General features: G+C 38.9%; 1 protein-coding gene across 3 annotated transcripts in view; it reads right to left on the minus strand.

Moving 5' to 3' along the window:
- The window catches only part of grm8b (glutamate receptor, metabotropic 8b), a 316080-nt gene that overhangs the window by 95673 nt on the left and 205845 nt on the right, over positions 1–14562 (minus strand). For all 3 annotated transcript variants that reach the window (XM_055008544.1, XM_055008538.1, XM_055008542.1), the window contains one exon: positions 8414–8614. In XM_055008544.1, the coding sequence (XP_054864519.1) occupies positions 8414–8614 (201 nt within the window). The remainder of the gene's footprint in view (positions 1–8413; positions 8615–14562) is intronic.

Genomic DNA, 14562 nt, shown 5'->3' on the forward strand with positions numbered 1-14562 from the left:
CCAAAAAAAACTCTGGCTATACCTCGAGAGTTACCTTAAATGTGGTTTTATTGAAGGACAAGACAGAATTGTGTTATTTGTGGTGAAATGCTAGCAAATGACAGCATGAAGTCAAGCAAATCACGGCGACATCAGGAAACAAAACACAGTTCGGTAAAGTTGGAAAGATATTCACAGATTTGGACTTCAGGCATCAATAACTCATTAAATACACGTTGTCAAAACATAAACGATGCCTCTTTCCCATCGTTGTAAGGTAGACAAAGTGCTACAAGCCCAGTTTAATCAAAAGTAGCTGTCTTTCAGGCTGCACAAATAACATTGCTGTCTATGCACAGCCAGCTGTGCAATGAGTGAACAGGGACTGTCTTCAAATTGCAAAACCACTGCAACAGCAAAGAGAGACACAAATATTCAATAACTTCACTCTTATACACTGTAGTGTCACCAAATTTACTGAAGCCAGCAACTGACTTCTGCTGGTCATAATGCAACTCTTGGTTTGATATTGAATATTTTTTCATAATTTTAAGGAATCTGTACAGCTCTATAAATGAAACCTTGCCCATGTTTTTGTGTTTAATAAGTTCCAAATTAAATTAGTTGAAATAAAGCCCATGCACTTTCTCTAAAGGAGTAAAATTTAGAGGAAGTGTAATCTGAAGTCCAATTAAATCCCAGTAGATGATTGGTTCATGAAGACCCCATCATGTTTTGTTTCTTTTGTATAGGCAGTATTTCTCCAGATATTTAAAATTTCTTTTAGTGTGTCATTTGTTATCTTTTTAAAATGCAGCACTACATATAACATCTGGTAGAGAGTTAGGTTTATAAAATGTGACAGTGTTGTGTACTGAAATGGTTCCTGTGAAAGGCAAACAAACACCTTTACTTTGGAAAAAGATAAGACCTTGTCACATTCAGCTCCAGCCTTTAGAAAGAGTGAAGAACGTGTCTGCAGCGTGTGTTTTAAATTCCTGAGAGAAATTATCAGTCAGAAAAAGGAAGCCAACCTTGGCGATAAATACTGGTGTTCAGAAGTGAGTGTGCAGGCAGGAAAAAAGGAGGTCTGTCAAAGCTTTTGCAAAACAAACAGATGGCCATGACTCAACCAGAGAGAGAAAGTTTGTCTCACAAGGCTGAACAAAAGGAATAGGACAGGACACAAGCGGAACAAGAGGAACGTAAAGCAAACAAATCAGAAATGATCCTTTTCATGACAACTCCTAATGGATCACACAACAATTGTGGAAATTCAAATTGAAATACAACTGTATCATCTTTAATATACTACATTGTATACTACAAGGGACTGACTGCACATATCATTGCGTAAGAAGTGATAAAATTCTTAACAAAGCAAAATCTGACAGGCATTTTAGATTTAAACTAATCCCAACCCACCTCATCCAGGTTTAGGTTGGCAGTTGTGAAGGCCAGATCATCTGATGCAGCACTCACTGGGATTTTTAGTACAACTGCCTTTCCATAGACTGTGATTATTCTTCTGAAAAACTAATTGTGGTCCTGTTAAGATCAAAGCAAATACTTAGCTGAAGAGTTCTTTACTTAATATGAGTTACTGTAGTAGTTGTATAGGTCATTTTGCTTAATACCAACTGAAGGACAGAAATTCCACCAATTAACTTCTGGGTCATTCCAGAATTGAAAGACATTTTACATCCCACCCATCAAATTTAAAAATAATCCATGGACAAAATACTAAAACACGCAGTTGTATAAGTTTAATGTCCTGAGACCAAAGCTAAATTTAAAAAAAAACTAGGAGAAAAAAAATGTTTGAAAATATTTGAAAAATACCAAATAAGTCTGGCGTTACCCCTAAAATGCCACTTTTCTTTTGTCCCACCCCCCTGATGACCAAATCGAATCTCATGTAAAACAATTAAAATGAAATTTAAATCTGTTTTTGCTGGTATTATTTTTTTCATTGATGTCTCTTGTAATTGTGGGAACATTTTTTTAAATCAACATAATATTTTAAATAATAATTATTATGCATGGAACGTGTGTCCCACAACAACCCTGTTAGCATAACTTTTTTAGCTGGTAGAAGAAGAAAACAGTGAATCACATGATACGCTGGAATTAACATCATCAAATAGTTTTCCAAAAGAGCAAAGGTATGTCCTCTCTTCTATTTTTCATATTTTCATAACATTGTCAGCTTTGATTGAATGTCTCACTCTAACTCATATTGTCAAGATGAGTCCAATCTTTTGACTTTTTTTCTTTACTTTTTTACATAAGTAAGTTTGTCCAGTAACAGCTAGCTAAATATCTAGCTTCTACTTCTGAGAAAAAGCTAACATTAGCATGGATTAGCAACCCTGTTACTGTGAGTAGAATAGGGTTAGCAAACAACAAATAAAGCATGCAATAAAAATTGGACCACTGATGTGTAAGCTGAGCCAATCAAGCCTTTGATAGTTTATTACCTATTGCTGATGAATATGTAGCAGGAATCTGTGAAAGAGAAGGTTTATTTTTCAAAAAATTTGAAGCCCAAATGTCCTCCAATTCTGGAATGACCTTTCTGACAAAGTTCACCTGTTAACTAAAAACCATTTCAGGTGGCAACCTCGTAATGCTGGTTAACATTTAGCCAGCAGTGTGCAAAGCTGTCATTAAAGTGGCTATTTTGTTTGCAACATAAACCCATATGTGTCATTTCATGGTTTTGATGTCTTCAGGTTTGTTCTACACTCCAGAAAATAGTTTTTAAAAAAACAAACACTTGAATTTAAGTGTGTCTAATTATGATGCTTATTTACATGACCCAAAAAGATAAAGCAGATTATGATTGTGACTGTGCAGAACATGTGCTAACACAATATTTGTTCATCCAAAACACAGACACACAACAGACCCATTTGTTCAGTTACTCTGTTACACTCAGTTTTTCTGATGACACAAGCTCATATTACAACATCACTATATAATACATGCTGTAACGGGTTAAATGTGTCTATAAATTAATGCTGACAGATCAGTTGCTTCAGTGATGGTTTGTGAAGAATACAGATCATGCATTAGTTTAATAAACTGCTACTGATAAATTAGCATCAGAATTTTAGAAAATTTTAGATCTTATAAAACAAAAATCAAATTGCTTCAACACGCTTGGCAGACCAGCAGTAAGCTATCTGTCAGCTTGATCGCACCAAAATTAACTGTTATGATGGTTGAATTATCAGTCAGGAAAAACTCCCCCAATTTATGACGCCCTCAAAATCCACAGCTGCGCCTGTCTCCAGTGACTTTGGCTGTTTGATCAGTCACAAATTTGTTATAAGCACCACTAAAATATAACATGAACATTTTATGGTAAATTCTGCATTATCAGCTAATTATCTTCTCTTGTGTTGAGGAGTCCCATATCTGACTATAGTTTTAAGACTTCTTTTATTGCTTTAGTTCATGTCTTCCTTCTAGATGAACACATTCCTCAGGGGTCCTGTGTTTGTTCTCTCTGCAGGTGTCTCTGGATCTGGAGTGACACGGCTCTTATCTGCAGTCTTTGGCCTCACGTCATCACTGGATCCACGGATTTGTTAAAGATTTCTGTGTCATTGTGGGATAGCGGCACGGCGTCACTGTAACTATGACAACAAGTGAACACTACGTCAGCTGCCTGCTGACGATCACATGATTGTGATCCTACTACAAATCCACCGCTGTGGACTTATCAGGACTTATCCGTCAGAAATGACGGATTTCAGAGTCACATCAATTCCCACCCCCCGCTACATATTTAGGTCACTCGATTCATATCCGTACATAACGTACACATGAATAACACATGCCTGTGCTCAGCAGAAGATCATTTTGTTTGTGGGTACATCTATATTAAATGGCCACATTCTATGTTGCCGTGATTTCTGATCATCAGTAACTAATAAACAAATACTGCATTTCTAAAAATGCCATATGAGGGAATGAACAGCCTTGGTGTCTCTGAGTGCTTTTGTTGTTTAAAATATGTGAAGTGCCATGAGATGACACACATGAGATAACATCTTCGTTATTGTGAATTGTTGCTATATAAATAAAATGGAACTGAATTGAGCTGAGTGAAGTTCTATTCCATAAAATTATTAGAAACAAATTACCTCGAACTACGACTTATGAAGTGTTGTTCAGCACAGTATTACTGGTAGGTGAGGAACCATAGGGAACCTGATATGACACATTCATGTCAAAACTCATGAAACTCAGATAATAAATATTTAACCCATTTCAGATGACAGTCTGGTCGTCTGGCTGTTTGCGTTTCTTGACCTGTAATATTATCCTCAAGGTCCTAGACTTCACATACTCACTAAGGAAGTACAATATTACTTGACTGACAGAAATGATGAACAAGATCAGACAAAGTGCAGCTTTAATCTCCGGCTGCTCCACAGTTTTGTTTTAAAAACTGACACAGAAAACATTAAGCACCTTCCATTTCTTCTGACACAAGGATGTGTAAAATTAACATTCAAGCACTCTTGAAGAGGAGTGTGAGATTTAATATTCTGTGTTTGTGTGTGAAGTTTTGTGAATAATAAAGTTGTGTAAAGGCAGACAGCTCATCAGACTACAGCAGCTCCCGCTGAGCAGAGAATAATGAATCTGGAAACAGGAGAAAATAATAGCCAGTGACTAGATTTGGCGTTTAATAATGAGGGGAGGATTCCCTGATGAGAGCGTCAGCATTCACACTTCCTGCTGACGAAGGCCTCTGTCTGTTGTGAGGTCGGCCGCGATGAGCAGACTTCAGACCGTGATGATGAGGAAGAGAAGAAAATGAAGAAGAAGAAGATGGAGAAAAGGATGAATGAACGAAGGTTTAATGAGGATGTGATGAATCAATCTGCTGGGTCTTGATTACACGGAAAGAAAAATGCAGCTAGAGACATCAAATCCTGACAAAACATGAGGATGACAGCCTTGATGACTAATAGCAGCTTTTATCATCTTCGTTATTGTTTGATCACATTTTGATCTCATTAGGCTGATTAAAACATGGAAAAGCAAATCTCAGAAAAGGGCAGGAGGGATATTAGGAGGTCCTTAGATTCTTTTGTACCTGGACTTAAATTTTATTGGTTCTTTAGTGTCCCCCACACCTGAGGTGGATGAGACAGAGTTAGGTATCACCAAATTTAAATAGTAGCATCAATGAATTTCTTGTGTGTTTATTTTAAATGTTAAACTAGTGCATGTACAAACAAAACCTTGGGGCGGAGTTGAAAGCAGTACACTGAACTGTGTACTTGAAAACATGATTCTGGAATCCCTGTTAATACTTGTTGGGCTGTTATGTTAACAACTGTTGCTAAATGGAAACTGATGACATGCTAATGAGTCACAGTATGCTCTCCAAACTTAAAAGACATAAAGTTAAAAACCCTATCTGGTGAAAATCATGTCTTTTTATGACAGTCTTCAAAACAAGGATTAAAACAGTAAGGAATTTATACACAGCAAACTTTAATAAAAAAATCCAGTCAGCTTGCAGGGTGGGGCTTTCTGTATCATTTTCTTCATCAGAATCAGCTTTCAAACATGTACAATGGTGGGAAAAAGTTTTGGGACACCCTTAAAATTCTACACCACCTCAATGTGGAAAAATCTTTTTGTGTTTCAAAAGGTGCAGCCACTGTTGAATGCAGTGACTGCATTAGACAGACACAAACAAATACAAATGATATTTTTTGTTTGTTTGTTGTTAATAAGAAAAACTATTCATCCATTATCTATATACCGCTCAATCCTCATTAGGGTCATGGAAGGGCTAGAGCCTATCCCAGCTAACTTCGGGCAAAGGCAGGGGACACTGGACAGGTCGGCAGTCTGTCACAAGGCTACATATACAGACAAATAATCACACTCGCATATTTTTGGACTGTGGGAGGAAGCCGGACCATCCGGAGAAAACCCACGCATGCACAGGGAGAACATAGAAACTCCATGCAGAAAGATCCCAGGAAGGCTGGGATGTGAACTGGGGATCTTCTAGCTGCAAGGTGAAAGTGTTAACCACCAGAAAACTGCAGTCTTAAGAAAAAATAACAAAACTGAATTCTTGACAATTTCAGCTTGTCAGTTCTCAGCATTGTCGGCATCGAAGTCAACAAATAACAGAGAATGTGTTCAAAATTGAACAAAAATAAACTATCACATCATGAAATAATATTTAGTAGTCCTGCCATTGGGGGCTGCGCAGTGGCGTAGTGGTTAGCACTTTCGCCTTGCAGCGAGAAGATCCCTGGTTCGCGTCCCAGCTTTCCCGGGATCTTTCTGCATGGAGTTTGCATGTTCTCCCTGTGCATGCGTGGGTTTTCTCCGGGTACTCCGGCTTCCTCCCACAGTCCAAAAATTTGCAGAGGTTAATTGATTACTCTAAATTGCCCGTAGGTGTGAATGTGTGAGTGCTTGTTTGTCTATATATGTAGCCCTGCGACAGACTGGCGACCTGTCTAGGGTGTCCCCTGCCTTCGCCCGAGTCAGCTGGGATAGGCTCCAGCCCCCCCCGCGACCCTAGTGAGGATTAAGCGGTGTATAGATAATGGATGGATGGATGGATAGTCCTGCCATTAGCACACAGTAGAGCTCTAATCCTGGCTGGCATTCAAGGATTCAAGGATATTTATTGTCATTGCATTTCTACAACAAAACTTTGTTGGCACTTCCACAAAAACAAAAATAACATAGTATAACAAACAACAAACAGCTGTATAAAATGATTATTAAATATATATATATATATATATATATATATATATATATATATATATATATATATATATATATATATTCTTTGGTTAACGCTTTGAAACAGACCATTTTGATAATCCACCACAGATTTTTAATGGGGCTCATGTCCGGGGATTGAGCTGGTCACTCAAAGACCTGGATACTGTGCTCCTGCAGCCAAGTTCTACTGGCTCTGGATGTGTGGCCAGGGGCATCATCTTGTTGAAACATCCAGTTTTGACCTCGACGGAACAGTGCACGTACAGAAGGGAGCATGTGGGTTTGGAGAATAACTCAATACTTGGCAAAGTTCAATGTGCCATCACAGACCAACATAAGCAGCACTCATGCATCCCCAAACCATGATACTGTCTCCACCATGCTTGACAGTAGGTACTATACATGCTGGAGATAATGCTTCATCTGGCCTTCTGCGTACCCTCACATTAGCAGGAGGAAGATAAAGCTGGAAACTGGACTCATCTGACCACAGAATCTTCTTCCAATTCCTGGCTGTCCTTTCCTTGTATGCTTGGGCCCAACAACGTCAGGTTAACAGATGTCTCTCATTGATCAGGGGTTTCTTGACAGCCTTGTAGGACTTTAAACTATGATCTAAAAGTCGGCCACATACAGTGCGGGTGGAACACTAGACGCCAGTTTGGTTTGACCACTACTGCTCAAGCTCCTGTGATGTCATTTAGCGGTTTTGCCTGCACATGCGGATCAGGATGCAATCTTTTCTTGCTGAAGAAACCCTTGGATGCCCAGATCTTGGTTTGTCTTCCAGGCTGTTGGTTCATCTGTATTACTGCAGAGTGTTTTCAACTATAGAAGGACAGCATCTGCACTAACTGGCTACCTGCCGCGAGCTGTACCCTTCCTGGTTGAGAATCTGTGTCTTCAGGTGTGTTTTCTGCATTAGGCGTTTTGGGATTTGTTTAGTATTTTGGCTGTGACTGTACTGAAACAAATTGCACTTGAAGACATAAGAGTGATTCTTAATGCAATATTTCACAAATTCATGGGGTGTTGGAAAGCTTTTTTCCACCACAGTATAGCTGTGGTGTACCACTACCAAGTAGTGGTAGAAGAAGCAACAATATGGAGTTATATCTAAGGCATTTTAAAGCAGGGGGGGATTATTTTCATGCAAAATTACTTCAAAGTATGCAACTGTGATACAAAGAAATTAGTTTTAGAGGTTTAAACAATGGCCACAGAAGAACTTTAACACAAATAATTTTTTTTTAAAAAGTGTGACAACATACTGGAGAACATGCTACATGCCAGTTCAAAACTGTACAAATGTATTTTTTTGAAGAAATGACGAATGCTGAAGCAAGTAGAACACAATGTGGGCTTACTGTATGGTCAGTGTAAAAAAAAAATATTATGAAAAAATGCCACAATCAGATGTACTGCTTTCTTCTGTAGCAGCCTACCAGTGTGTTTGCTGTAAATGTTTTCAATAGAAACTACTTATGTGGGAAAGAGCAATGATCATTCCCACAAGGATGAAAGTATGAGCATGAGTATAAGAATGTTGTGGACCATGCATTGCACAACTTGAAATTTGAAGTTATTTTGTGAGAACATGAAGTCTTGATGCAGATGAAGACCTGTGCAGTCAGGCAGCAGTTCTTACCATTGAAGTTAATGGCACGGATGTGGGCCAGCAGCTCCTTGCCGTCGATGTTGGCCATACGCGGACATAAGCCAGGGTATCCGGCGCAGAGCTCGTGGTGCATGTGGTGCAACGCATGGGCCATGGCGTAAACAGCGTCCATTACAAACTGCACCTTCCCCTCTTGCTCATAGACGGAGTCACGTCCAACTTTCTCCAACCCTGGAGCAGAAACAGAGCTAATCATTTAAATGATCAAACACATAAAACCCACAATGGGATCAGTTCATTCAACCAGCTGAACATCCAATAGTCAACTGTTGTTTCCAAAACCAGGAATTACATTCCAACTTTAAACTGCCAGAACAGCTTTTGAGTTACTGACATGTTCAGATTGTTCTGTTGTAAATATTATGGATGGCTCCACTTCTGACCTGTGAGGTCTTCTTCACTTGAAATGTCAAAATTGTGTTATGAATGGTTGTATTCAAGGGTAAATCAAATATGTTGATAATTATAATCTTAGTCACTATAATCTGACCTAATTGCACAATATCTAAATTTTTAGGTCTTTTGGAGCTTATTGCACATCATTCTGATACTGAAGGTTGGTAACGTGGTATATACCACGTTACCAACCTTCAGAACTCACCTTAAACAGTGGCTGAAAGTGAACTAGTCTTGTGACCATTGATCTTTAACTTGTGTATTTTTTGCAATGTACTTTTATAGTGACCTATTGTCTTTTATTGTGACCTATTGTCCTAGAGTAGCGTTCAAAAGTTTGAGGTCACTTAAAAATGGCCTCATTTTTGAAAGAAAAATATTTTTTTCAATAAAGATAACATTAAATTAATTAGAAATACTATCTAGATATTGTTAATATGGTAAATGACTATTCTACCTGGAAACAGCTGATTTTTAATGGAATATCTACATAGGGGTACAGAGGCCCATTTCTAGCAACCATCACTTCTGTGTTCAAATAGTACATTGTGTTAGCTAATCATGTTGAAAGGCTAATTGATGATTAGCAAACCTTCGTGCAATTAAGTTAGCAAATGAATAAAAGTGTGAATTTCCATGGAAAATATGAAATTGCCTGGGTGACCTCAAACTTTTTAACGGTAATGTATGTCTATTGACCTATGTTTCACTGTTATGTTTTTTGTTACCTGCCTAGGGACTGTGGATGTAAATTAGCATTGTTGCTATAATCTGGCATATTTACGATTATTGCTGTCTAAATAGATATCCATTAATGTGCACTGCCCCTGTCAAATAAATAAATAAAAATATAGGTCAGTAAGGACCTTCATGTTTTTGGCCTACTGAGGTGGAGCTGTGGTTTAACACTTAAAAGGAAGAACAAATGCCTACATTTGGAGGTTGGAGAGGTTCGTGGAGAACTAAGTGAATGGACTTAGGTTGTAAACACTGTAAACTGTAAACTTAGGTTTGGGTCCATCTCAAACCATAATTATAGCTCTATTTTATCTTTTAAGCTTTGTGTTGACTTTAACTTTCCTTCGCTGTTTTAGTAAAAACAAACTACTTGGTTAGCCTCAAAAAGGATCGTGGTTTGGGTTCAAATACACCCTGTTGTGATGCTTACCACATGTTACAAAGTTTCATTTTGTATGTTTTCAGAATTACGGCTTTACTTGAGATTGTGAATGCACTGACTCATACAACCAAGTAGTTTGTTGCTTTGATTTGTTTTCTTTTTTTATTTGTGATTTAAATGGTGGACAACGCATTTACTGAGCCAACTAGAAGGTGGAGAAGGTCCCTAGTGGCCCATATGTACAGAAATGAGCCGCAAAAACAACTGCCACTTGGGATAGATGGCTGCTGAGAAAAATATGTAATATAACACCAAACATTCAGAAACTTAACAGACAGAACAACTAGACCAGTTACACTAAATACATTAATTTTCATGAGTTGAGTCTGTCTGCCTGTCCTCCTTTTCCTCTTTACTGAACTCGAATGTTTTGGAGCTTGTCCTTGCTGCCAGGTAGAAAGAAACTTAGAAAAGACTATTGGAAATTGAAATGAGACACATTTCCTATAATATATCCAATAGCACAAAAAATAACAATAAAATTAGCCCCATCTCATTAGCTATGACTAAATAACAGGGGATAGAAGACATAATCATCTTTTGTTTGAAAACTCTGCAAAGTCCTCACAAAAATGCTCACAGTGATTATCATTATTAGAGCCACAGCGCTCTGCAGGCCGCCGGCCGGAAACCTAAAAAAAAAAAGACAGGAGGGGGAAACTAACTGCAGGACTGGACCCTCCATCAATAGAGGAGACTTCTCTGAATTAATAGGAGCTTAGAAATGAAATCCAATTTAATTTTAATAGCAGGCACGCGGCGGGGGATCTGTCCAAGGGGAGACATTTGCTCCAGCAGTAAAGACTGATTACACGTCCGTACGGTGGTAATGAATGAGGCTCGAACAGCGAACAGAGAGCAGAGGATGTCAAACAGCCAAGGCAGACAGGAGCTGTACAGCTGAATGTAGATTGCTGCTCACAGCAAATGATGAGTGTCTGCTCAATATTTAAAGAGTAACCATGTTTGATCCTGGAAATTCAAATGGGGGCTGAATGCAGTGTTTTAAATTTTAAAGAAGCTCGGTGTCATCCAGTGTGACTTAGCCTTACAGAGGCAGGAAGAAGCTTCACTGTTACAAAGAACTGTGGTGGAAAGGCAGAAAAAGAAAGTGGTCAGTGCCAAAACAATATTTCTGATGATTTTGATATCTCTGATTCATGCTGACTATGCAAGCCGGTGTGACTTCATTCTGGTAACTGTCCTTTTTCTTTTTTTAATTAGCTAGATATAAAGATTATGTTCAATGGAGATTTAACAGTAATTCTTCAAGCAATCGATATTCTATTATTAATGACTTGAACAATATTAAAAAATGTGACAATGTTAACAAGATGAGTGAAATCAGCTGACTCTGCAGCCGACCCGGAAGCACATTATATTCCCAAAAGACAAAACATTTTTAAGACCTTGTCTTGTAATTTCAGCTTCCACCTCTCATAATGTGACTTACTATCTCATAATTGCAAGATCTTGATCTCATAATTCAGAGTGAAACCTCAGAATTACAAGATACTCTGCAATAATGGGACAGGAATCAGCAGCTGCACTGGCAGTTTTCAACAAATTGGGTGGTGAAAACTGACTTGTTATAATTTGGACTGGTTTTAGCACCATTAGTGGTGTTTCTGCCTAATAAAAGTTTGACCATATTCCAAAGGTGTTCAAACTGAAGGGAAGTGCAGAGGAAAGCTCATGAGGCAGAGGTACATCAAGTGTACAGGACAGGTTTTGTGTTAGTTTAACTGTCAAAACTCAATCAAATCTGTACACACAGACAGGTAGATGATAATAAATACTATAGAATCTTATCACAAGAGTGATATTTAAAAACTGTCAAAGTCAACTTAACCTTGTCAGTTTTCATAATCCAATATCAGTGACAGCCTGTCAAGCTGGAACATGTCCAGGATGTTTGGCCTACGCAGCTGCTGTGTGAGATCATTACTTAGCAGGTGTTCAATAACAGAGGGAGTTTCTGCAGTTGATCAGACTGTTAATTTGGAGGTTTAAGACCCTTTGTGTGTGTGTGTGTGTGTGTGTGTGTGTGTGTGTGTGTGTGTGTGTGTGTGTGTGTGCAGCTATTTGTTAGTATCAAGTAATATATTCATGATTGTTGTCTGTTATCCTAACAATGTTTGGTAGTGAGCATCGCAGTTTCAACTAAAAGCATAGTTGATTTATCCAGAGTCCATATTATTGATGCAATATTTATTACCTCTAAAATACCATAGTTTCTTATTATCTTAGTGTTTTATAGTATTTGTGGTTACGCTGTTAATTTTTTAAAGACCATGTTTATATAGTAAATGTACCGTTGTTAAGTTTTCCATATTGATCGGTATTGTTACGGCCCTGTTACTACTCTCCTCCTCCTCTGTTATGATCTCTATTGGGTATAGCTGGGTACCAGTGTTGCCAACTCCTCAGTAAGGAAATTAGCTATTGGCTGTCCTAAAAGTCGCTAGAAGTCGCTAAATGACATCATTGCCTAATTTGCATAATTTTCCATTTGCATGTAATTGTAATCAACGCTGTAGCAGAGACAAAAAGTGAGTATATAACAGCCAAAATGTGTTTTTGAACTAGAAGCTAAATATAGTGATTTGTTTTAGTATGACAGTGAAGAAACATTTTCATTTATCTCCCGCTCTGTAAGCCAGGATGGGATCTGCAGCGACTTTGCGCATGTGCGATTCATCTGCAGTCAGGCCGCGGAGTGATGTGGGTCTCCTCTAATCAGACAGTGGGACTGCTGCGGGGTTAAGAGACTGACTGCCTGTGCTTTGGGATGGGAAGGACCTGCAGCACCTGCTGCTCGTTGAGGACAGTAACTGCAGAACGATCCGAGCTTTCATGTCAGAGTCTCCAAAACGCCAGAAAAAGTCGCTAGATTTGTCGCTAGTCACTTTTGACAAAAAAAGTCACCAAGAGGCTTTGGAAAGTCACCAGATTTAGTTAGAAAGTCGCCAAGTTGGCAACACTGCTGGGTACTGGTCCTGCATCTTAGTCCGATCCGCGTCCATGTTCTTGCTCCGCCTGCAAAACCTGAAGCTGAGGTTGGATTGGACCAGGCTGAACTACCACTCCAATCACGGTTCCAGCTGCCGTTTAAAAGACTCATTTGTTCGGTGGCTTCGTATTAGGAGAAGTTGAGCTCCCCTGTGAAAATTTGTGAACCTTTGTGCTCGTAGTTAGTGTGCATGTGGGGGGGGGGTGCTAGTGTAAGAGTTTTGTTGACTCATGAAGAGATATAATTAGCTTATTCATTGTTAGCATCATTCAGGGGTGCTACTGCACTGTATTTTGGTTTAGAGCTGTTCTGTGTATTAATTATCTTTTATTTTCTTTCAGTTTTTGTAATATCAAAATCATCGAGAAATTTGCTTTCGGTTATGTTTCTTTTGTTTTTGTTTAAGTAGCATCCATTTGCTTTTAACCCCCTTGCTTTGCGTTGTTTCATTTTCTTTTTGTTACTGTCTGGCTACCCTAGATAGCCGGGTCGTAACAGGTATAGTTACTTAGACCTACACTACCATTCAAAAGTTTGGGGTCACCCAGACATTTTCATGTTTTCCATGAAAACTCTGACTTTAATTCATGTGCTAACATAATTGCACAAGGGTTTTCTAATCATCAGTTAGCCTTTCAACACAATTAGCTAACGCAATGTCCCATTAGAACACAGCAGTGATGGTTGCTGGAAATGGGCCTCTGTATCCCTAACTTGATATCACATTAAAAATCAGTCATTTCCAGCTAAAATAGTCATTTACCACATCGACAAGGTCTACAATGGATTTCTGATTAATTTAATATCTTCATTGAAAAAAACTGCTTTTATTTAAAAAAATAAGGACATTTTTTTAAAGTTTTTTTGGGCCTTTGTGGCTTTATTTGATAAGTCAGTGAAAACAAACAGTAAAGTGGGGAGAAGAATGGAGAAGAATGACATGCAGTAAAGGGCTGTGAGCAGGAATTGAACCCAGGCCGCTGCATCTGGGACTATAGTCCCTGTTCATAGGTCGCCCACTCAACCAGTTGAGCTATACGGGCACTAGGGCTGGGCGATATGGCCTAAAAAAAAAATCTCCGATTTCTTCACAAAAAATCCAGATTCACGATTTATCCGATTTTTTTTACCCCCTACCTAATCTCATCACGCCAGAGTCCAGTCTACTTAATGCAAATGAGCTGGGGCCCTCTCCAGGTAAACACACGGGATTGCAGCTGGAAATGTGCCGCATGTGGCATGCTGGTCTGGTTGCGGTGCGTTTCCAGCTGTGATCCGGTGTGTTTACCGGAGCGGGCCGCAGGTCATTTGCATTAAGTAGACTGGACTTCTACTTTATGCAAATTGGATGCCGCGTGCGGACATTCCACGCATCGTGAAACTGTCCTCAAACTTCTAAACTAGGCATCGGTGACCTAAAACGAGGACAGATTCAGCTGCTGCACAGATTATTTCTCGCCGCAAATGCTTTCAGAAATACTTTTCGGTGATGTGTTTTTGAAATAAAAGGGAAAGTTTGCGGCCGAGCTG

This window comes from Amphiprion ocellaris, chromosome 3, assembly GCF_022539595.1.
Source record: "Amphiprion ocellaris isolate individual 3 ecotype Okinawa chromosome 3, ASM2253959v1, whole genome shotgun sequence".
In the NCBI taxonomy this organism is placed as follows: domain Eukaryota; kingdom Metazoa; phylum Chordata; class Actinopteri; family Pomacentridae; genus Amphiprion; species Amphiprion ocellaris.